Source organism: Chionomys nivalis, chromosome 6 (assembly GCF_950005125.1).
Source record: "Chionomys nivalis chromosome 6, mChiNiv1.1, whole genome shotgun sequence".
NCBI lineage: Eukaryota > Metazoa > Chordata > Mammalia > Rodentia > Cricetidae > Chionomys > Chionomys nivalis.
The window spans coordinates 7,656,758-7,681,906 of NC_080091.1; the positions used below are offsets into that span (position 1 = coordinate 7,656,758).

The 25,149-nt window shown below is 44.0% G+C and overlaps 1 protein-coding gene across 3 annotated transcripts in view; it reads right to left on the minus strand.

Annotated features, from left to right (window-relative positions):
* LOC130875422 (zinc finger protein 431-like) overlaps window positions 1-25,149 on the minus strand; it is a 58,011-nt gene that overhangs the window by 8,909 nt on the left and 23,953 nt on the right. The window contains exons 1-3 of one of the 3 annotated variants that reach the window (XM_057771176.1): window positions 12,414-12,605; window positions 1,112-1,238; window positions 858-918 (exon numbers count right to left, since the gene is read on the minus strand). In XM_057771176.1, coding sequence (XP_057627159.1) covers window positions 858-918; window positions 1,112-1,238; window positions 12,414-12,416 — 191 coding nt within the window. In that variant the 5' untranslated portion in view covers window positions 12,417-12,605. Of the gene's footprint in view, window positions 1-857; window positions 919-1,111; window positions 1,239-12,413; window positions 12,606-25,149 lie in introns of those variants that run through there. The other 2 variants (XM_057771177.1, XM_057771180.1) reach the window with 2 other exon arrangements.

The following is a 25,149-nucleotide window of genomic DNA, read 5'->3' on the forward strand; positions in this document are numbered from 1 at the left end:
CGAATGAATTGTAAATTTGTATCACATTCACCAAATCTACTCATAGTGGGGACTACTACATATCTAACTGTTGATTACACTGCTTCTTTTCATATCTCTTATTTTCAGGTATCTATAGAACAACAAACAAAAGGCTTTCACATTGCATTCACACAATCTAAGTTTTTGTTCCTCATAGAGAGATGTGGTATAGGGATTAAGGTTTTTCACCATGACAACCTTCTTGATGCTCATCAACTGTTCCTCTCAATAAACTATGGTAAATCTCTGTAAGTATATGGGCAACACTAGCTTTACTATGAACTATATGCATATAAAAGGTCTTGGACAGGGCTGGAGAGATGGCTCAGTGGTTAAGAGCACTGGCTGCTCTTCCAGAGGTCCTGAGTTCACTTCCCAGCAACCACATGGTGGCTCACAACCATCTGTAATGAGATCTGGTGCCCTCTTCTAGCCTGCAGGGAACATTTAGGCAGAACACTGTATACATAGTAAATAAATAAATCTTAATAAAAAAAGGTCTTGGACAGACACTGATCCCCCTAATTAAGGGATTCCTATATGATACTTACATGGTATGAAACAGAAAGGATAAACAGTTCTACAAAATGGATCTCATGGGGCTATAATTAATATAATTAAAAGTGTCATGTGTTAACACATTTTTTCATTGTCTTCTTTCTTAGAGGAATGCCTTGGAAATACATCACCTACCTGACACTGAGGCACACTGGTTTGTGAGGATTTCATAATCATCATAAAGCTGTGCTTATTTAGTGTTGTCTTTTCTTAAAGCTTCAGGGAAAACTGAGATTTCTTCAGAGGTACATATATATCAGTTTGCATATGAAAATTACCTTTCATGTCTTCTAGAACTTTGACAATGTTCTTCAATATTCTTGTTTTCCCATTTGTAGCCTAAAATACAGTACCGGAAAATGTATGATACACTACAGCAAACTACAAAATTTAAGTCACTATCTTTGTTGAACCTGAGAACCATGCCTAATTTATTCATCACATACTTCCTTCAATCCCAGGAAAGCATCAACAATCAAGAAATGCTTGTCCACTTATTATTAAAAAATTACAAAAAACCCAGCAGTCTTACCTATAACAGTGAGGTTCCAATAGGTTTCCAGCATCACATCTTTGTAGAGACTCTTCTGGGAAGGATCCAGCAAAGCCCACTCTTCATGAGTGAAGTTCACATGCACATTCTCATAGGTCACGGCATCCTAAAATACCCCAAATATATACATAATAGAAATGGTGAGACCGACTGCATTGCAAATTGAGAATATATTTACATAATTCTGTATGATCCATACACTCATTCCATGTCACAGAATTTCAAATGTAGTCATGAAGATGTTTTGAAGGAAATAAAAAAGATCATGCCTCTCGTTTCTATGCCCGCTGAATAGGTTATAGCATTGCAAGAGAAATGACTATTAGCAGATATACAGAGAGACATTCAAACAGCATGATGAGGAAACAATAACAGAATTGTATCAAAAATCCTAACTTAAAAAAGAATGAACAAGGTACACATGGTGGTGTAAACCTTTAATTCCAAAACTAAGGAGGCAGAGATAGGTGACTCTCTGAGATTTTAGGCCAGCCTGGTCTATGTAGAGATTTCCAAGACAGACAGAGGTACATAGTAAGATGCTGTCACAAACAAACAAGAATAGAAAGCACTTAGGGGATCACACAGAATTCCTCCTAAGACTTAAACATTCATTCCAGTTCTATACTTATCTTCCAGAAAACTGGAGAGGCCTAGTTTAAACTTTAAGACTAATATATTCCTGAATGAAATTTTAATAAGTTACTGACTGGCAGATCAAAAAGTTCTCAAAAGCATTAGCAAGGGAAATGTTGAATAAAAAAACTAGAGTATACATATGGCTCAACAGTTTTGCAGAGGACCTCAATCAATCCCCAGTACTCAGAGGTTTACAACCATTTGTAACTTCAAATCAAGAGAAGACAATATATTCTTCTACTTCAGTAACACCAGGCTCACATGTGTATGTGTGTATGTTTGTGTGTGTATACACATAGGCAAAAGATATAAGCATATTTTTAAAAATTTCAAAATTCTTGCCAGGGGCTCATGGTGCTTGTCTTTAAATCCCAGCTCTCAGGAGACAGAGCCAGGCATATCTTTGTGAGTTTGAGTCCAGTCTGGTCTTCAGAGCAAGTTCCAGGACAGTCAAAGCTGTTATATAGTGAGATTCTGTCCGATAAAAAACAAAAACCAAAAAAAAAAAAACAAAACCAAAACAACAGCAAAAATCTAAAACAGCAATCTAATGTGTGTTGGCTTTATGCCAACTTGATACAGGTCACAGTTATCCGAGAGGAGGAAATCAGCTGAGGAAATGCCTCAGTATGCTCGAGCTGTACGCAAGCCTGAAGGGAGAGCATTTCCTACTTTTTTAATGTTTTTTTTAATAGAATTTATTTTAAAAAAATCAATCCAAATTCCCACTCTTTCCACACACCCTCCCACCCCACCACCCTAAGGATTATCCTAAGAGAGGGTAAGTCACTTTGCTTTGTGGAAAGTTCATGGCCCTCCCTATTGCATCTAGTCTGAGCAAGGTATACATACAAAGAGAACAGGATCCCAAAAAGCCAGTACATGCAGTAGGGATGAATCCTGGTGCCACTCCCAGTGGTCCCTCAGTCTGCCCCAGCCATACAACTGTCAGCCACATTCAGAGGGACTAATTTGGTCCTATGCTGGTTTGTTCCCAGTCCTGTGGAGTTGGAGAGCTTCAATTAGCTCAGGTAGTCTGTTTCAGTGGATGAACCCTTCATGATCTCGACCTCTTTGCTCCTTCTACTCTTCAACTGGATCTGGGGAGCTCAGTCCAGTGCTCCAATGTGGGTTCCTGCCTCTGTTTCCATCTGTTGTTGGATGAAGGTTCTATGGTGATATTTAAGATATTCATCATTCTGACTGCAAGTCAAGGCTAGTTTGGGCACCCTCTCCTCTATTGCTCAGGGTCTTAGCTGGGGTCATCCGTGTGGATTTCTGGGACTTTTTCTAGAGCCAGGTTTCTTGTTAACCCCATAATGGCTCCTTCAATCAAAGATATCTCTTTCCTTGCTCTCATATCTGTCCCTCCTCCATCTCGACTATCCAATTCCAAGTTCTCCTCAACCCTCCCCTTCTCCCCTCCTCTTTCTCTTCTACCCTTCCTTCTACCCCCCACACCCATGCTCCCACTTTTGTCAGGAGATCTTGTCAGTGTCCAATTTCCAGGTGGGTCTATATATGTTTTTCTTCGGGTCCACCTTATTACTTAGCTTCTCTAGGATCATGAACTATAGGCTCAGTGTCCTTTGTATATAAGTGAGTACATACCGTATTGATTTTTTTGGGTCTAGGTTACCTCACTCAGGATAGTGTTTTCTAATTCCATCCATTTGCATGCAAAATTCAAAATGTCACTGTTTTTTTACCGCTGAGTAGTATTCTAATGTGTAAATGTACCATACTTTCTTCATTCATTCTTCAGTTGAGGGGTATCTAGGTTGCTTCCAGGTTCTGGCTATTACAAATAATGCTGCTATGAACATAGTTTAACAAATGCTTTTGTAGTATGATTGAGCATCTTTTGGGTATATTCCCAAGAGTGGTATTGCTGGATCCTGAGGTAGGTTGATTCCCAATTTTCTGAGAAACTGCCATACTGATTTCCACAATAGCTACAAATAACATAAAATATCTTGAGGTAACACTAACCAAGGAAGTGAAAGACCTATTTGACAAGAACTTTAGGTCTTTCAAGAAAGAAATTAAAGAAGATACCAGAAAATGGAAAGATCTCCCATGCTCTTGGATAGAAGAACCAACATAGTAAAAATGGCAATCCTACCAGAGGCAAATCTATAGATTCAATGCAATTCCCATCAAAATCCCAACCCAATTCTTCACAGACCTTGAAAGAACAATAATCAACTTCATATGGAAAAACAAAAAACCCAGGATAGCCAAAACAATCCTGTACAATAAAGGAACTGCCAGAGGCATTACCATTCCTAACATCAAGCTCTATTACAGAGCTACAGTTGAAAACAGCTTGGTATTGGCATAAAAACAGAGAAGTTGACCAATGGAATAGAATTGAAGACCCAGATATTAATCCATACACACATGAACACCTGATTTTTTTTTTTTTTTTTTTTTTTTGGTTTTTCAAGACAGGGTTTCTCTGTGGTTTTGGAGCCTGTCCTGGAACTAGCTCTTGTAGACCAGGCTGGTCTCGAACTCACAGAGATCCACCTGCCTCTGCCTCCCGAGTGCTGGGATTAAAGGCATGCACCACTACCACCTGGCTGAACACCTGATTTTTGACAAAGAGCTAAAATAATACGATGGAAGAAAGAAAGCATCTTTAATAAAGGGTGCTGGCATAACTGGATGTCAACCTGTAGAAGAATGAGAATAGGTTCATATCTATCATTATGCACAAAACTCAAGTCTAAATGGATTAAAGAACTCAATATAGGCCGGGTGGTGGTGGCGCACGCCTTTAATCCCAGCACTTGGGAGGCAGAGGCAGGCGGATCTCTGTGAGTTCAAGACCAGCCTGGTCTACAAGAGCTAGTTCCAGGACAGGCTCCAAAACCACAGAGAAACCCTGTCTCAAAAAAAGAAAAAAAAAAAAAAACAAAAAAAACTCAATAACTCCAACCATACTGAACCTGATAGAGGAGAAAGTGGGAAGTAGCCTTCAATGTATGGGCACAGGAGACTACTTCTTAAATATAATCCCAGTAGCACAGAGACACTAAAAGCAACAATAAATAAATGGGATCTCCTGAAACTGAGAAGCTTCTGTAAAGCAAAGGACACAGTCAATAAGATAAAAAGGCAGCCTATTGAATAGGAAAAGATCTTCACCAACCCCATATCAGACAAATTTCTGACCTCCAAAATATATGAAGAACTCAAGAAATTAGACATTAAAATTCTAAATAAATCAATTAAAAAATAGAGTACCGAACTAAACAGAGAATTCTCAACAGAAGAATTTCAAATGGCCAAAAGATACTTCAGGAAAATGCTATCAGGGAAATGCAAATCAAAATAACTCTGAGATACCATCTTATACCTGTCAGAATGGCTAAGATCAAAAACCCTAATGATAGCTTATGCTGGAGAGGATGTGGAGTAAGGGGAACACTCATCCATTGCTGGTGGGAATGCAAACTTGTGCAACACTTTGGAAATCAGTAGGACATTTTCTTAATTACTGGTTGTCAGAGAGGGCCCAGTCCACGGTGAATAGTTCCATCCAAGGGCTGGTGGTCCTGGGTTATACAGAAAGCAGGCTGAGCAAGCCATGGGGAGCAAGTCAGTAAACAGTACCCCTCCACAGGCTCTGCATCAGTTCCTGCCTCCAAGTTTCCTGACCTGGTTTCCTTTGATGTACATTGATAATAAAGTGTAAGCCAAATAAACCCCTTCCTCTGCAACTTCCTTTTTAGTCATGGTGCTTTATCACAGCAATAGAAACCTAAATAAGACAAGTTGGTACCAGTATCATGGGGTATTGCTTACAAATCTGGCAATGTTGTTTCAGGAGGATTGTGAAAGGACTTTGGAACTTTGAGCTTTGAGAGCTCAAGTGAACAGTTCTGCAGGAGCTTGGAAGACAGAATACTGAGAGCAGTGCAGAAGATGGAGGTCTGGCTTGTGACATTTCAGAAGAAGTAAAGATTCTACCAGTCCCTTTGTGTGAAGAATCTGTCTCTCCCTCTCTTATCTTTCTCAAACCCCTTCTCTCTTTTCCCTCCATAGCCTACTAAATAAACTCTATACCCAAGTTCTCTTTGCATGGTGTATCTGTCTTTCACTCACTGCAATCTCCCCAAGGCCAAGGGAGCCTGCTGCTGCCTCTCATGGGGCCAGCCTCGGGTCATCCCATTTTATAAATGTTAACACTGACTGTCTCTCACCTGCTGAGGTCTCTCATCTCCAAAAAGACCAGCAGAGGCCTCGAGTCACCTGCGTTTATGAATGATAACAGTTTGTGTATCATACTGAGCGAGGCCTGGGTATATATCACAACTCAAAGCCTGCCTCCACAGTGACATACTTACTTCATACCTACACCAACAACGCCACAGCTCCCAATAGCAATAGTGCTACTGTCTTTCACACCACCACAGTGGCCAAGGTTGCACCTTGCACTGGCAGGTGAACTTAAGAGTGTTAGAGTCATCCAGGTGGCACTGGTTTTGAAGGCATGAAGGAATCGTGAAGGGCACCTGAGGCTTGGCACAGTGAGAGGCCATTGGTGAAGATGCAGTCTTAGCAGCAGCTGAAGGCTCAGGGTTGAACAGTTATGCAGGGAAGTTGAGGTTTAGCACCAGGAAGTAAGCCAGGAGAGGCTACTAGTGAAAGTGGAATTGCAGCAAGAAGCCTGAGCACAGTGGCGATACCGGTACCATGAGATGACACCAAGAACAGCAGTGGAGGAGCGGGGGCAGTCGGAGCCTGGAAGACAGGATGTGTGCGCTGCAGAGGGCGGGGCTGGAGAAGTGACAGAGTCCCCTGGAGGAGCCCAGAAGACTGTGAATCCCAGATAGATGGACAGTGAGCTATTTACACTGCTGGCGTTTGTTTTTGCTTTGTTCAGACTGTGACGATGACCTAGTTCTTCCCGACAACTGGGCTGACGGTGGCTCCACACCTCTCCTGTTCTCCAGATCCAATTTCCCCAGACTCATGCCCAGCTGTGTAGCAGAACACCTGCTGCTGTCTCCCTTTCCTCCCTGACCCCATCCCCAATGGATCACAAAGCTCTCCAACCTTCCTTCCCCCAAAGCATCCCAGTACCCCAGCCTCCAACACCAGCTGGCAGTCACTGTAATACACCAGCCGAGCAGGCTGGGGAAACGGGTAAATTAACCAAAGACCTTCACCTTCCTTCTTCTCCTCCAAACCCAATACCCAGTCTCATCTCAACCTCTGCAACAGAACACCAGCTGAGGAAACACTGCCCAGATTTCACCTCTAACGTTAACTAAGACTAAGATTAACAGGATTAACAGGACTAACATTAACATTAACTAACTTCCTAATGCTCTACAATGGTTAGAACTGGAAGGCTTATGTGAATTTGTATTAGCACAGAGCCAGACTTGGGAAAGTACACACCCAAGAGAATCAAGAGAATAGATGTCAGGGTGCTAGACAACATGCTGCCAGTGAGCAGGCTACTCTGGGTCTTAACCTCACCTCATGCTCCCAACTCCGTCCTGGAACATCCACATAGTTTTTTTCCAAAGACACTTGGGACTTTTCTGGCCCACATTGATTTCCATCTTTGTATCGCCCTAAGCATGCCCTGGGAACCCATGCTTTTACATGAATTTTCTGTTTGCATTGAAATAAACAAGACATGGAAAAAGAATATCCTAATATTGTTTCTTTCTCAGTTATTTTAGATATTTTCTGTGTCCTATAGTCTTTAAATTATGAGTTATTAATCCCACATTGTACATGATAAATTATACTGTGCCTTTTCTAACACAGGCAACTTGACTTATAGAAAGCCACCTCTAAAGGGGAAGTTCTGAGTCATGTCATGCTCGACTTCTACTTAGATTGAGAATACGACAGGGATATTCTGAGAAAAATAACAGGGATTGACAGATCGTAAATTTGGAGAGCAAACAGACCCCATTCAATGAATTCAAAATATTGTCAGGTCTACCAAAAGGGTCAATCCAGGTTTCAAAGGGAACCAGTTTTTCAAGCAAGGCTTTGACTTATCCTCATATTGATGGACAAGTAGTACAAAAAAGGTTACAGCAGCCTGAGAGTTCTCTCAAGTCCATGTGACACCGGAGGATCAGCTGCACAACTGGCCTTGACAGGAGAGAAAAAATTACTTTTGGTCAACTGCATAGTCTTCAGCACTTAGCAGGAAAGTTTAACCAAAAACTAAAAGACTTGGTAACAACTCAAGGGATAACACTCCGCAGATATTAAGTCTAAGTCTACAGGAGGTAATACTTAGACAAATATATCGCACTAATTTTATTTTATTTTTTTGGATAAAAAGATGTTCCTCAGATAAACAACATCAGACTTTGGCTCACTGAAGCACAGCTAAGGGAGACCAGCCAGTATTGTTTTAATATAAACATGAAATGATGGTAAATATCTTTTCTCTTTCTATTTAGAAGCCATATGAGAAAGGCACCATGCTGACTTTAGCTCATGCAACAGCTGTTAAAGGAATGAAAGCTGACGGCAGGTTCACTGCTCTGGAGAATAACCTTAGCAACACAAGAAAACCAGGAGTCTATGGAAGGGGCTCCTGTGACCGGATCAGGACAGCCTAATGTACTCTGGGCATTTTAATCCCTTCAAAACACCAGTCAAGGACCTACTTTCCTATCTACATCTGACAGATGGGTCTTATAAAGAGGACCTCTGGTGTAGTGCCCAAATGCTGCCACCTGACACCCCAAATAGCTGGAAAACCTGATCAGCTGTTGCTCCAATCCCGGTATGAGTACTTCTTCAGAGAGGCAGAGGTACAAAAAAGAGGTAGAAATTGGCTAGACCACGTAGGGTAAAAAGTCCTCAAACAAAAGAATCAGTTTTGTTCTTAACAAAAACCCAGAAGTGTCACTGAAACTCTTAGCAGTCTCGTCCTTACCAGAGGCCAACAAAGCCAACAGCGTTAGGGAGTTCTGGATTTCTGAGCTAAGTGATTCTAGGGGCCTTTATGAAGGAGTAAAATTAGAAGTAGTGGTGAAGACCTGCTAATAGATAAAGCCCCATGATACAGAGAACAGAAACTCTGGCCTGCATAAAGGTCTAAAATCAAATGAAGACAGGCCAATGCCTCCACCTACAAACCACCCCTAAAAGGCAGGGAGACTCACCTTAAACCATACCAATAAAATAGATGCAGTAATTAATTCTATGTGCTAGGTGCTTGTCTTGGTATTGTTCAATCAAATTAATACCAAACAGAGACAGTGGACTGGTGAGATGGCTCAGCCTTTAAAGGCTAGGCTCACAACCAAATATTATACTGGATACTCCCTTCCTATTGCAATTTCTTATTCAAATATAGGACAGAGTGCAAATAACTTAGAGTTTGAAGAAAAAGGTGTTTTAAAAAACATAGGTCAGGGGACTGGAGAGACTGACAGCAGTTGAGAACTGGCTGCTCTTCCTGAGGACCCAGGTTCAATTCCCACCACCCATAAGGCAGCTCATAGTTGTTTGTAACTCTAGTTCCAGGGGTCTGACGCCAATGCATATAAAATAAATTAAAAATAATAGGTCACATTCAAATAGGATCACCAAAACAAAAGGCTATGACTTTGAAGGCAAGGAGGGGTTTATGGAGAGCTGGGAGCAAGGAAAAGGAAAGGCCAGATGATGGAAGTATAACTTCACAAAATTATTTCAAAGCTTCTAAACCAGCTCATGGCCCCATGTGCTGAAGGGACTGACTATGTTGGAACACACCAAAGATACCTTAGCTGATAAATGTTTATTGGGGTCCACAGACCAGGGCAATCAAGAATTTGGATAGAGAAGTGAATTTCCTTCTAGAAACCAAATTAACATAGTTACACTAGTTCAATCAGAGCAGAAGAACTGGGCAAATTTGTGTGGTCCTGCCTAACTGGCCTGTGATTTTTCTGGCTTAACAATCACCTAAAATTGATGACAGAACTACTCACAATTAACTCACACTGCAGACAAAACCGGAATCCTTTCAACCTCCTTCCTGCCACCTCCATTTTTCTGTTGTGACTATACCAGCTTGCAGGTTAGCAATGGACTCAAATTCTTACAGGTTCCTCTGCATTAGCAAATCCCTAATAAAAGTCTGGGTGCTATGAGGACACTCATTCCCTTGTCTTTTTCCTTCTCACTGACCTGCATACCCATATTCCCAGTACTGGGTGGCAGAGGCAGGTTTAGATATTCAAGGCAGGTCTCAATGGCATAGTATTAGGCAAGCCTGGGCTACATGGCACCTTGCTCTTAAGATGAAGGAATAACCAATTAAGAAACATCACAAGTTCTTATTTCTTTCTTGTTTTGAAGTTTTTAGAGAAGGGGTTTCTCTGTGTATCCCTGGATGTGATGCAACTTGCTCTGTGGACCAGGCTGCCCTCAAACTCACAGAGATCTGCCTTCCTCTGCCTCCTGAGTGCTGGGATTAAAGGCCTGCAGTGCCACCACCAGGAATAAAGTTCTTGATAACTGGCAGTCATTGGAGAACAGAAGTGATACTGTGGTGGTTTGAATGAGAATGGCCTCCACAGGCCTTTATGACTGAATAGTCAGCATCAGAGAGTGGCATTGTTTGACAGGGATTAGGAGGTGTGGCCAATCCCTCCTAATAGGTGTAGGCTTGTTGGAGGAAGTGTCTCATTGCAGGTGGGCTTTGAGGTTTCAAGGGCCCAAGCATGGCACAGTGGCCTTCTTGCTGCCTGTGGATCCAATGTAGAACTCTCAAGTACTTTCTCCAGGACCATGTCTGCCTGCCTGCCACCATGTTCCTCACTATGATGACAATAAACGAAACCTTTGAAACTATAAGCCAGGCCCAATTAAATGTTTTCCTTTTTAACACTTGCCATGGCCAAGGCTTCTCTTCACAGCAACAGAACACTAACACAGGCACCAACAACCGATGTGGAAAAGACTTAAAAATAAGCAGAAAGAACACTTACCTATACGGACTGAGCTAGAGCAGGTCCTTTCCTGGTAGAGGGAATGCCATTACTGCGTGTATGGCCTTCTCTGTGTAAAATGTTAGCTGCTGAGCGCTGTATGCTGACACACAAGCCACAGCCAAATGCCTGTGTCTCGGTCCTCTCGCCACTTTTGCATGTACCAACATGAGAGAGTCGCCCAGTTGGAACTTCAGAGGCTCGAGGTAAACTCCCCAATTTGTACACCAAACACTTTGGTTTGCACTCCCTCATATGGTGCGAATGAACACACGCTGGGAAAGTGCACAGAAGTTCACTCGCCATGCCCCATCAGGTTCCTCTTCTGACGGAGGCCCCTGCAGCTCACTGTCTTAGAATTAAACAACTTGAAATCCAGCCATTGCCTAGCCTGCTTACCCTTGCAGTGGACAACAAACTGGTCATACTCTTCTGTTCTCCATGGAGAAGCCATGCTCCAAATACCATTTTCCTGTTACTGAAATGGACAGCCCACTCTGTGAGTCAAATGGGTAGATCTAGCACTGTGTGGTGCTATAAACCTTTAATCCAAGAATCGAGGAGCGGATTCAGGGGGACAGCAACGTTAACGGGCTGTGGGGCTGTACACTGGGATCCAGGCAACCTTGGAGCACACTGAGACCTTAATAAAGAAAAATCTCTTCAATAATAAGTCTCCGGCTCTGGCTGACACCCCAAAGGATGGGTCCAGGAGCAGATCTGCTAACTCGCATACACCACAGGCTTATGTTCGCCACATGTGCTATCAACTTGGAGAAATGTGGCCTACTGCCCCACTAGCATGGCCTGCTCAGTTTGCTTCCTAAAGCAACTTGGGAGCATCTGCCCGCGGTGGCCCCACCCACAGTGGGATGGGCCCTACTGCATCAACTACTAATCAAAAAACACCCTATATATAGCTTAGCCTACAGGCCAGTCTGACTCTAGCTGACCAAATCTGACCAGCAAACCTACTGCGTCATGTCCCAAGCCCCAAACACAGATTTTTAAGCAAACCTCAACTCTCTTGACACTGGCTTTTCAGCATGTACTTGTGCACAAGCACACAGCAGGTTTTGAAAATCTGGCAAGTTTAGGACAGGAGAGATGACCCAGCAGTTACCACCACTTCTTGTTCTTGCAGAAGACCTGGGTTTGGTTCCCACCACTAGCGTAATGGCACACAATCATCCTTATATCCTGCGGCAGGGGATTTCAGTCTGGCCTTACTGACACACGCGACTGCACCACGCAGAAGTGTTCATGACACAGACTTTTCGCCCTGCACAGCACTAACTGCAGACGGATCCTACACCTGAATGTTCAGTGCCAAATGCAGAACTTCTAGAAGACGCTAGAGGACCGGGACTCTGCGAGTTAGCGAATCTGCCTCTCCGAGCGACAACGAAAGTGGCGCGGGCACAGGCCTTGCACGCTGACGTCACAATAAGAAACTATGCGCACAGCGTACCCATCTCATTGTTCTGCGCAGCCGCAGACGGCAGGTATTCGGAGTGCACAGGACCCCGGAGCTGCGGGCACAGCGGGGACCTCAGGGACCTCAGGTGACCACACGGGCGCCGCGTCCGCCGCCGGTGCCCACAGCCCCGGGAGGAACCCACACCGGCTCCCGCGGCTCCTCCCGCGTGGGCACGGCGGCCCTCGCTCACCATGGCGGTTCCGAGCTCGCCCCGCTCTCCTCAAAGCTCCCGACCGCGGGTCACAGCGCAGAACACGGAACGCGAGAGTCTCCCTCAGATCACGTGCGGCGGAGCGCGCCGCACGGCAGACCGGAAGTGCCCGCCCTATTTTCGATTTTGACTGGCAGTCCGCCTGGGAGCCCTGATTGGCTAGTGTGATCTGAGGGACAGGAAGAGCTGGCGGGGGGGCGGGGAGAACAGAGGGACAATGAAAGGGAGGGGGAGGAGGGGAACGAGAGGGAGGGAGGAGGTGGAGGGATTGAGGAGGGGGAGGGAGGAAGGAGGGAGACAGGGTGGGGGGAGGGGGAGAGAGAGAGAGGGAGGGAGGGAGGGAGAGAGAGAGAGAGAGAGAGAGAGAGAGAGAGAGAGAGAGAGAGAGAGAGAGAGAGGGAGAGAGGGAGAGGGGGGGGGTAGAGAGAGAAAGAGAAAGAAAGAAAGAAAGTAAGTTAAGTGTCTGGTCTGGCAAGGCCAGCCCAATCCTTTGTAGAGCCATGGCAGCCTGCTGAGTGAGGTGCAGGACTCCCACCATCCTTGCTAGACAGAGAAGTGCAGTACCTTGAACCTCTGAAGGACCAGCCACCTGCCCTCAATTCTGATCACCTTCTGGGGATTTGAGGACCCATTTTTTGGGCATTAGTGAGGTTTTGCTATGAAAATGAGAAAGGGCAAAGGAAACCTGCCTGTTTCTGGGCTAGCCTTACTTCAGGCCAGTTGTGGAAACGTGCTGTTATTTTCATTCTTTTGTAAATACAAAGTTTGATTTAAAAATGCACCAGGAATATGCAGTCTCTTAAACTATTATTTTGTAGAAAAGACAAATCAATGTAAAAACAGGATTTTAGTCAACTGCACCCTATGGGGTCAAAGTTAGTTTTTACTTACTCCATACTTAATATAGAACCTTATAGTAGTCTGATGACCAAACTATACATATTTTGCTGTCTGCTTTCCATATGAGTCTACAGGTTTATATTTCTTTCAATTTTGCATTTCTCGTAAAAATTAAGTAAGCCACATTAGAATAAGAATTTTTACATCATGCTCCTAGAGTTTCATTTCCTTTGTCAGGGTCTCACTCTGTAGCCTTGGCTGCACAGGACCTTGCTATGCAGACCAGGCTAGCCCTAAAATCATAAAGATCAGTTTGCCTCGGCTGCAGAGAGCTCAGATGAAAGGCCTGCACCACCATGCCCGACTCCTATTCATCGTGCACTTTTATTAGTGAAATAAACAGAAGCCTGGTGTGGCACAACTGAACTCTGCACTGAGGACATTGTACCAGGGAGAGCACTCTGAGAGTTAGGCAAGCCTGGGGTATAAGTGAGACCCTTTCTCAAAGGACCAAAGGTAAACACGAGCAGCCGCTGCCACCCCAGCATTTTGAGCCTGGAGTCCTGGAGTCTACATGGGACTGTGGAACCCTGACCTTTGCCCCCAAGTCCACAGATCACTTTTGACATCTCTGTGTGGAACCCGTGATGGTGCTGACGCAGCGGCTCACAGCCGTGGCAATGGCAGGAAGAGCCCGTGTCCAGCTGCGTTACTGCTGTGCTCCACTGCAGTGGGGAGGAATTCCATCCCGTGCCCTGCTGCGTTACTGCTGTGCTCCACTGCTGTGGGGAGGAATTCCATCCCGTGCCCTGCTGCGTTACTGCTGTGCTCCACTGCTGTGGGGAGGAATTCCATCCCGTGTCCTGCTGCAGGCCTTCCACTGAGGAATCCTTAAAGCCGTGCTAATGCGTGACTGCCGTGTTCAGTCTGGCACACTACATGATTTCTGGCTCAGGTGTGGGAGCCCATGTGTGACTCAGTTTTCATCTGGAGTCATTTCTGACTTAAAGAAGTCATTTAAGGGGAGCTCACTAAGACCAGCTGGACTGGTACTGATGGAGCATGTGATCAAACTGGACTCTCTAAATGTGGCTGACAATGAGGGCTTTCTGAGAAGCTAAGGACAGTGGCACTGAGTTTTGATTCTAGTGCATGTACTGGCTTTGTGGGAGCCTAGTCTGTTTGGATGCTCCCCTACCTAGACCTGGATGGAGGGGGGAAGACCATGGACTTCCCACTGGGCAGGGAACCCTGACTGCTCTTTGGACTGGGGGGGGGGGGAGGGGAGGAGGTGGAAATTTTTAATAAAAAGAAAAAAAAAAGAAGTCATTTAAGTTCGTTTGCCTGCTCTGCTTTTTCCAGTAACCTTGAGGGCTGTGAGTAATGTCTGTGTTCGTCTGTAGAAAGAGTATTTTTTTAATGATTTATTTATTTAGTGTGCATAGTGTTCTGCCTATATGTGTGCCTATACACCAGAAGAGGACACTAGATCCCATTACAGATGGTTGTGAGCCACGGTGTGGTTGCTGGGAATTGAACTCATGATCTTTGGAAGAGCAGCCAGTGCTCTTAATCTTTGAGCCATCTCTCCAGCCCTAGAAAGAGTATTTTTGCCCAGATGAAAGAGCACATTTTTTTAGTAAGACCTGAACTGGCATACGCCAGCCAGAGGCACTCCTTGCTAGAGATTAGAAGTTGTTTAGCTGAACGAGATAACACAACTGCTTGAGCATCCTCCCAAGGACAGTGCAGGGAGGTGGTCAGCTGATTGGACTGCCCTTTCTTCTGCCTTCTGAATGTATTTAGTATGGATGCTGATTGGTTTTTACTTTCGGTCCTCTACCTAGGACAGACCTATGTTTCTGTCTTCATTTCTCTTAATCTGCCATTTCCTATGACCTTGTGCCCCCTCCCAGGTATCCCTTGCTGATTTCTGTCTGAGTGGGCTCAGAAACCAAGGTAATCTAGTTTTCCAAGGGTATCTCATTTGTACATGAACTTGGAAAATGGCAGAAGCAGTCACACGCTAGTGCTGATTAGAGTCATTGACAGCCCCTGGATGGGTTAGAGGTGCATGTGGAATATTGTCACAGCATGTAAACAATTCTTTAAAAGATTGGAATGCACAGGGTGATAGGTGACTGAAGATGGCTTTCCCTTCCCAGGTGACCCTGATGGGGCCAAAAATCTTCACTTTGAACTCTCTGAGCAGCTGGCAGCTTTAAAGCATAATCTTATTCTTGACAGAGTTTTCTGTTCTGCCCAACCCTACAGCCATTTGTCCTCAAAGAAACACACAGAGGTCTACATTAACTGTAAACTGGTTGGCCTATTAGCTCAGGCTTCTTATTAACTCTTACAGCCGACATTCTTGTCTGTCATAGCTACGGGGCTTGGCAACTTTTATCAGTGAGGCATTCTTGTTTCCTCTGTATCTGGGTGAGGCCTGCAGACACTTTCCTTTTCCCAGAATCCTCCTGTTCTCACCACACTGCCTCTGCTTCCAGCATTTTATTAAAACAATATAACTGACAAATCCTTACAGGGTACAAGACCATTGTCCCATAGCACTTCTCCCCACCCCGATTTTCTTTTCTTTTTCTTTTTTTTTTTCCAAAACATAACCTCTGTGTGTTTCTTTGGAGCAGAATGGCTGTGGGATTGGGTAGGACAGAAACTTCTGTCTACAATTGGCACCAACGTGAACAACTACATGCACATAAAACCTGAGAAACTGCCGGGCAGTACACGCCTTTAATCCCAGCACTCGGGAGGCAGAGGCAGGCAGATCTCTGGGAGTTCGAGGCCAGGACAGGCTCCAAAAAAAAAAAAAAAAAAAAAAAACGAAAACAGAAAAAACCCTGAGAAACTGGGGAATAATTCTACATACAAAAGAACAGAGTTAAACATGGCTTCTTGGTAGCAGCATTTTCTCAGGTGGGCTCTATTTGCTACAGGCAAGTGTGTCTCACTTAAGAGAGCCTAACACAGACAAGAATATGGGCTAATGTAAGATGTAAGAGTTAATAAGAAGCCTGAGCTAATAGGACAACCAGTATATAATTAATATAGACATCTGTGTGCTTCTTTGGGACTGAACAGCTGCGGGACCAGGCAGGACAGAAACGTCTGTCAACAGCTTACGTTTGTTCACATCATCTTACTTGTGAACACGAAGACAGCCATGATGACCAAGACCAGGAATTCTATAGTGACTCTTGTCCTTTTGAAGGGTGCATTGAGTAGGTGTGCTTTGGCTGCCATGTTTTCAACATTAGAAAAGTAAAGTTAAATGGGTGATGGTGGTGTATGCCTTCAATCCCAGCACTCAGCACGCAGAGGCAGACGGATCTCTGTGAGTTCTAGGCCGGCCTGGTCTACAGAGCTAGTTCCAGGACAGCCAGATGATCCCACAGAGAAACCCTGTCTCAAAGAGAAAAAAAAAAGAAAAAAAAAAAAAAACAGGGACAAGTAAAGGTAAGTAAAAGCGTCTTCTCGTGGCACTGGCTCAGCTTCAGACACGTGCAGTGCTGCAGAGACAGCTCAGCTGTCAAGACTGTGTGCTGCTCTTGCAGAGCACCCATCCTGGCTCCCATCATACAGTTTGGTTGGCTCACATGCCTATAACTCCAACAGACCTGAGCCTTTCTGGTCGCAGAGATGGAAGCAAGCCTATATATTCATGCAGGAATGTACAAACAAACATCTAAAATAAAGCTCAATAAAAAAATTGAAAAAACCTATGAAAGACTGTTGAGACAATATTAAAAAGAAGGCTGTTATGAATGAGATACATTTACTTGAGGTCTAGAAGACATTGTGTTCTATTTATCTATCAATCAGCTTGTGATATTTAGTGTAGATGCTACATAAAGTTTATAAATATGGCCTGGTATGGTGACTTATGATTTTATCTCAACCCTTGTGGGGCAGGGGCAAATGAATCTGTGACTATGAGTCCAGAGAGGACTGCACAGTGAGTCCAGAGAGGACTGCACAGTGAGTCCAGAGAGGACTGCACAGTGAGACCTGGTCTTAAAAATAAAAAGAAATATGTAAGGGATGTAGGTGACAAATAGGAATTCCTTGTCATAGGGAATTTACTCTTTTAGATGTAGTTCTTAAATATAACCTGTATATCATGTGAATTTATTTTTCTCATATAAATGATCCTTATAATTATTTGAATGCTTTTATGATGATAAAAGAATCAACTTTTAAATGCCTGCAAAGGTAAACTTGTTGATTTAAAACTGCAGAGGTTTAATACATGTCATTTTGGCTGGATGGTGGCTCAGCTGTTAGGAGCACGCACTGCTGTTACAGAGAACTCAAGCTACCTTCAGTGCCTGTGTTGGGCATACATGGAGAGAACCTGAATCAAAAAAAAAATATTTAAGCCGGGCGGTGGTGGTGCAAGCCTTTAATCCCAGCACTCGGGAGGCAGAGGCAGGCGGATCTCTGTGAGTTCGAGACCAGCCTGGTCTACAAGAGCTAGTTCCAGGACTGGCTCCAAAACCACAGAGAAACCCTGTCTCGAAAAACCAAAAAAAAAAAAAAAAAAAAAAAATTAAAGTAAGCATATCTATTAATTCAAGATTTTTTTTTGACATGTGTAGCCTTGGCTGATGTTGCACCTGCTTTGTAGACCAGGCTGGCCTTGAACTAACAGAGATCAAACTCCTTTACGTATTAAATGCTGGGATTAAAGGCTTGAGCCACTACCACCCAGGTTCTTTAAGGGTTTTGGGTGTTGTTGTTTCTTTTTTTGAGACAGGTTTTCACTGTGGATAACCAGGTGGCCTGGAACTCACTATGTAGTTCAGGTTGGCCTCACACTCACAGATGTGTCCCTCCCTGAAACAGTGGACAAGCGAATACCAATGGAAACTGTGGGCGACCATGAGCAGACATGGAGGTGCTGTTTGTCAGCGCTGCTGTTAGCCAGCTTCCTTGGTTCCCTTGTCCCCGAGTGTGAAGACAAACACAGCCAAGACACAAGGCCTGAGAAGTCATCCCTGCAGAGGAGGGGGACAGCCTGGAACTCACTCGCAAAGCTATGCTTTTCCTCAGCAAAGGAGTCATGGACACATTCATGTGGAGGTCTGCCTAGACCTAAGGATTCCCACATAGCAGGTCCACCTCTGGACATGGCCACATTGTAAAAGCAGAGAGGGTTCAGGCAGTCTTAGCTCAACGCCATGCAGGAACGAATGCATAATATAAAAATCAAGGACAGAAATGCTTTCGCAGTGCGCAGCCTGAACCATAAAATCTGAAGTGAACATCTAGTAAAGGATTCTGGGAAAGGAGACTGCTTAGGAGCCAAGGCTGCCTGCTAATCACAGTACACGATATAGAGATCGAGGTAGCAATGCCCGGATTCTCACAAATACAAAGGACAAAGAGCAGAACGCAGAAAGCATCAAGGCCAAGTCTCCACCAGTCACTGCGGATGCCGTTCTGAGATGAACGTCTCTGTTGCGCTAGTGTAACCTCAGAACAGACTGGCTCGGAGGAAACCTCCATGACTTCCCTGCCACACCAGAAAGAGGTCATTCTACACAGCTCTGACTGCTGGCTGGCGTGGGATACTGACATTGTTGTAGAGATCCATTCTTCTATTTAATTTGAATTTTATTTTTATTCATCTTCATTAAAATGTAACTGTGTCACTTTTCTCCTTCCCTTTCCTCCTTCCATCCCATCCTTTGCTCTCTCCCTCCGTCTCCTTCTCTGCCTCCCAAATGTCAAATTGATTGTCTCTTTTCTTTATATTGTTACTTATGTATGAATAAATATGCACAATTATCAATGCAGCCTGCTAACCCTGCTTTTGTAGTGTGCCTGCGTTATTTTAGGGCTGACCACTTTGTTTTATACAATAACCAAATAGGGAGCTCATGCACGCTGGAGGCAGGAGGAGTCCTCTCTTTAACGGTCAACAGGAGTCTGACCCCTAGTGACCTAGGACAGGGAACATTGTCGAGAATGGAGAACTTGGTCTGGAGTGACAGCTCAGCAGTTAGGAGCACAAGCTGCTCTCCCAGAGGACCCAGGTTTGATGCCCAGGATGACATGGCAACTTTCAGCCGTGGTGTAACTCCAGTTCCAGGGTCTGTGACTGCTGACCAGGCCTCCCGGGACACTGAGCTTGTACCTGGTACGCAGACATGTGTAGAGGTGAAGATCACTATAGATGAAACAATCATTTTAGAGAAAGAAAACAGAGTCAACTTAAACCAGAAATCTTCTTTTTCCAGATGGCCGAGGAACTCCATATCTTTAATCCAACCACTCCAGAGGCAGAGGCAGGAGGATCTCTGCAAGTTCAATGTGCCGAGTTTAATGCCAGCAGATCTTTATCACCATATTTGAAAATACATTTTTGGAAAAAATGTCCAGGGTATAATGAGTTCAATCAGCCCAATACAGGTTCACAGTAAAGTTTACGCTGTCACTACATAGAAAGTCTTTGATAAAGTACATGTGACCACGAGGGTAGGATCTGTAGTTCATAGGGCCCAGAATCCACCACGGTCTCTGACCAAGCGTGAGTAGCAGGCCAGAGCACATGTGACATCTCCCTTAAAGACGAATGGTGGTTCAGGGAAAGACGTGTCTGGAATAATCATTCTGGGGAATCTGGGTGAGGACTCTCTCTATAGCAAAAGATGGGTGAGGTCTGCCTCCATGGATAGCAGAAAGGCCAGCAGGTCGTTAACAAAATCCACTTTCTGTCTTCTGAAGACTGCAGGTGTTTGATTTATCTCCTCCATTGAGGAGACGCCTCTCTGTGATTAACTTCCCTGCTTCTCTTAGTATTTTCCTGTGAGTACAAGGCCCTGGTGCCCTCTCCGACTGATGTACTGGGGAAAGGTTTTATCTGAAGTCTGACCTCACTGTGGGTGGGCTACAGCTTACATGATAGCACCGCTTCTTCTGTTTATCTTCATATTCTAACTGACATTTATTTGTGTGTGGGGGGGTGTTCTTGTGTCTCAGTGCATATGTCTCAAATCAGGATAGCTTGCAGGAGTTATAGGTGGGCGAGTGGGGTATATGCTTGTGCACACACCACAGTGTGCAGTGTGCAATCAGGGGACAGCTCACAGGACATATTTACTTTGTGTTTTGATTTTACAAGACGCCACATTCAAGGCATTGCCTTGATTTTCCGAAGAAACTTGAGACACTGTAACAGCGTTGGGACTGTTACATAATACGAAGATCTTATACGTTCTGCTGCAACGCCAGTGTCTGGAGGCCTGGGGCAGTACTGTGCCAGGGGTGGACGCCAGGGCTGGGAAACCCTGTGCTGAGCCCCTTTACAGTACCAGGTCCCCAAGGGAGCTGCTCCTGTCGCTCAGATCACACTAGCCAATCAGGGCTCCCAGGCGCGCTGCCAGTCAGAATGGGGTGGGCACTTCCGGTCCGCCATGCTGTAGGCTCGCGACTCCGGGAGTGAGGGAGTCTCCCGTGTTCTTTGTGCCGTGCTGTGACCCGCGGTCGGGAGCTGTGGGGAGAGCGGGGCGAGCTCGGAACCCGCCATGGTGAGCGAGGGCCGCCGTCCCCACGCGGGAGGAGCCGCAGGAGCCGGTGTGGGGTCCTCCCGGGGCTGTGGGCACCGGCGGCGGACGCGGCGCCCGTGTGGTCACCTGAGGTCCCCGAGGTCCCCGCTGTGCCCGCAGCTCCGGGGTCCTGTGCACTCCGAACATCTGCCGTCTGCGGCTGCGCAGAACAGGGGACAGGTCCATTGTGTGATTTGTTCTCATCGCTGACGTCACCATGCTGTGCACGCGTCCGAGCATCTGTCATCTTTGCTGTGCAATGGCAGATTCGGTAACTGGCAGAGCCCAGAAGTTCTGCACTTGGCACTGAACATTCCGGTTTGGGGTCCGTCTGCAGTTCATCTGTGCTGAGTGTAAAGTCTGTGTCATTAACGTATTTGCATGTGGATTCCAGGGTGGTTCAGTCACGTGTGTTAATAATGCCAGACTCGCTGGCCTCATGTGTCAAACTTGATTATATTAATTGTGTCTTTATTTCTAAGTTTTCTCTTAGGTTCTCTTGATCTCTTTATTCTTTCCAAACAGTTGTTAGAATGTTCTAAAACAGCTAGTGTTGCATAGTGAGAGTCCATCTCAAAAAACCTTTAAGATAGGTATGTTGTGTAGCTTTTTATTTTTTTTATTTTTTATTTACTTTTTTTTTTCGGATTTTTTAGAGACAGGGTTTCTCCGTAGCTTTTGGTTCCTGTCCTGGAACTAGCTCTTGTAGACTAGGCTGGCCTCGAACTCACAGAGATCCGCCTGCCTCTGCCTCCCGAGTGCTGGGATTAAAGGCGTGCGCCACCACCGCCCGGCTGAAAATCTTTTCCCATTCAGTAGGCTGGCTTTTTGTCTTACTGACTGTGTCCTTTGCTTTACAGAAGCTTCTCAGTTTCAGGAGGTCCCATTTATTTATTATTGCTCTTATTGTCTGTGCTACTGGGGTTACATTTAGGAAATGGTTTTCTGTGCCCATGCATTTACGATTACTTCCCACTTTCTCCTCTATCAGGTTCAGTGTGGTCAGAATTATATTGAGGTCTTTAATCCATTTGGACTCGAGTTTTGTGCATGGCGACAGAAATGGATCTATTTTCATTCTTCTACATGTTGACATCCAGTTATGCCAGCAAAATTTGTTGAAGATGCATTCCTTTTTCCATTGTATCTTTTTTGCTTCTTTGTCAAATATCAGGTGTTCATAGGTGTGTAGATTAATGTCCAGGTCTTCAATTCTATTCCATTGGTCAACTTCTCTGTCTTTATGCCAATACCAAGCTGTTTTCATTACTGTAGCTCTGTAATAGAGCTTGATGTCAAGGATTAGGTAATGCCTCTGTAAGTTCCTTTATTGTACAGGATTGTTTTGGCTATCCTGGGTTTTTGATTTTTTCATATGACGTTGATTATTGTTCTTTTAAGGTCTGTGAAGAATTGTGTTGGGATTTTGATGGGGATTGCATTGACTCTATAGACTGTCTTCAGTAAGATTGCCATTTTTACTATGTTGATCCTTCCTATCCAAGAACATGGGAGATCTTTCCATTTTCTGGTATCTTCTTCAATTTCTTTCTTCAAAGTTCTTATCAAATAGGTCTTTCACATCCTTTCTTAGTGTTACCCCCAGATATTTTATGTGATTTGTAGCTATTGTGAAAGGTGATGTTTCTCTGATTTCCCTCTCAGCTTCTTTATCCTTTGTGTATGGGAGGGCTACAGATTTTTTTTGAGTTTATCTTGTATCCTGCCACATCACTTAAGTTATTTATCAGCTGTAGGAGTTCTCTGGTAGAGTTTTTGGGGTCGTTATGTATACTATCATATCATCTGCAAATAACGAAAGTTTAACATCTTCCTTTGCAATTTGAATCCCCTTGATCCCCTTATGTTGTCTTATTGCTATTGTTAGACTTCAGGCACTATATTAAAGAGGTAAGGAGTGAGTGGACAGCCTTGTCGTGTTCCTGATTTTAGTGGGATGGCTTTGAGTTTCTCTCCCTTTAATTTGATGTTAGCTGTCAGCTTGCTATAAATAGCTTTTATTATATTTAGGTATGACCCTTGTATCCCTAATCTCTCCAAGACCTTTATCATAAAGGGGTGTTGAATTTTGTCAAATGCTTTTTCAGCATCTAATGAAGTGATCATATGGTTTTTCTTTCAGTTTAGTTATATGGTGGATTACATTGATAGATTTTCATATGTTGAACCAGCCCTGCATCTCTAGGATAAAGCCTACTTGATCATAATGGATGTTTTTTTGATATGTCCTTGGATTCGGTTTGCCACTATTTTATTGAAAATTTTTGCATCGATGTTCATGAGTGAGATTGGTCTGTAATACTCTTTCTTGGTTGCGTCTTTATAAGGTTTTGGTATCAGGGTAAATGTAGCTTCATAAAAAGACTTTGGCAATGACTCTTCTGTTTCTATTATATGGAACACATTAAGGAGTATAGGTATTAGCTCTTCTTGGAAGTTCTGGTAGAATTCTGCACTAAAACCATTCGGCCCTGGGCTTTTTGTGGTTGACAGCTTCTATCTCCTCGTGACTTATAGGTCTATTTAAATAGCTCGCCCAGTCTTGATTTAATTTTGGTATATTTGCTTCTTTTTTTTTTCCTAGAGCTTTCAGGTGTGCTGTTAATTCACTAGTGTGAGTTTTCTCCATTTTCTAGATGTGGGCACTTAGTGCTATAAACTTTCCTCTTAGCACTTTCATAGTGTCCCATAGGTTTGGATATGTTGTGTCTTCATTTTCATTGAATTCAGGAAGACTTTGATTTATTTATTTCTTCCTTGACCCAGGGGTGGTTCTGTAGTTGACTGTTCAGATTCCACGAGTTTGTGGGCTCTCTGGGGGGTAGTATTGTTCTTAAATTCTAACTTTACTCCATGGTGATCCAATAAGACACAGGTGGTTACTCCAATTTTTTTTTTTTTTTGTATCTGTGGATGTTTGCTTTTTTACCAAGTATGTGATCAGTTTTCAAGAAGGTTCCATGAGGTGCTGAGAAGATGGTATATTCTTTTGTTTGTCTTCTCTTCCATTTCTTTAAGGGAGTTTTTCACTTCCTCTCTAAAGGTCTCCATCATTTTCATAAAGTTACGTTTAATTTGCTTTCTCTACTTCTGCTGGGTTAGGATGATCAAGTCTTCCTGTTGTGTGTCCGCTAGGTTCTGGTGTTACCATGTTGCTTTTTAAGATGTTGGAAGAATTCTTGCATTGGCACCTACCCATATTTTCCTTCAAATGATGCCAGCAGTGTTTTGGCATCTTGGTCCAATCTTTCTGTGGCTGTCTTAGGAGTTTTTCTTGATCTGCCCTCTCTTAGGTCCCTTCAGTATTGGAGCAAGCTCTGTTGCAGGGTTCCAAAGACCTTGCAGGTGAAAAGGTGGGCTTGGAGGCAGGGTGGCTTAGGGGAAAGCCCAGCAGCAGGAACACTCCCCGCTGGCTGGTCAGAAAAGCCAGGAAGTTGGGGAGGGGCCCCAGGTTCTGTCCCACTGGTAAGGTCCCAGAGAGTGGGGCGCCTGGCTGTCCGGGCTTGTGGCCACTGACTCACCTCTCAGGTCCCTTCAGCACTGGAGCTCCATCCATTTTCCTGCAAAATTCAGAACAGACTGACTTTGAACTCACAGATATCTGCCCGCCTCTGCCTCCCAAGTACTGAGACTAAAGGTGTGAGCCATCACAGCCTGGCCCCCATAGAGGCATGTAAAGTATAAATATTTAATTGAATGATATGAGCAAGCAATGAGTAATCTGAAGTAAATTAACTCTTGTATGCTACAAACAAGAGGAGAATGAAAACACATTCCAAGAACAAGTCCAAGTTTTTTAAGAAACTGAGGTCATAAGAATCTTGTCTTAAGCCGGGCGGTGGTGGCACACGCTTTTAATCCCAGCACTTGGGATTGCTGAGTTCGAGGCCAGCCTGGTCTACAAGAGCTAGTTCCAGGACAGGCTCCAAAACTACAGTGAAACCCTGTCTCAAGAAAACAAAAACAAAAACAAAAAACAAAAATAAAAAAAAAGAATCTTGTCTTGTTTTCTTGTGGTTTTCTCATAAGCACTGAGAAATCTCCTCATAGGATTTCATTCTTAGATTGTGTTCCAACAGATTCCCCCCCCCCTTTTTTTTATGTTTTTAAACACAGGATATCCAGAGTAGTTTTAAGATGATGTATATAAATGTAACTGTCATTTGATACATGAGTGTCCTATCACAAGCAAATTATAAATGTAATAAATAATATTGAAGTTGTGAAAGAATTGTCTATCACCAAGAACAGAAATCCAAACTATTTCAAGGAGTATTGGTTAT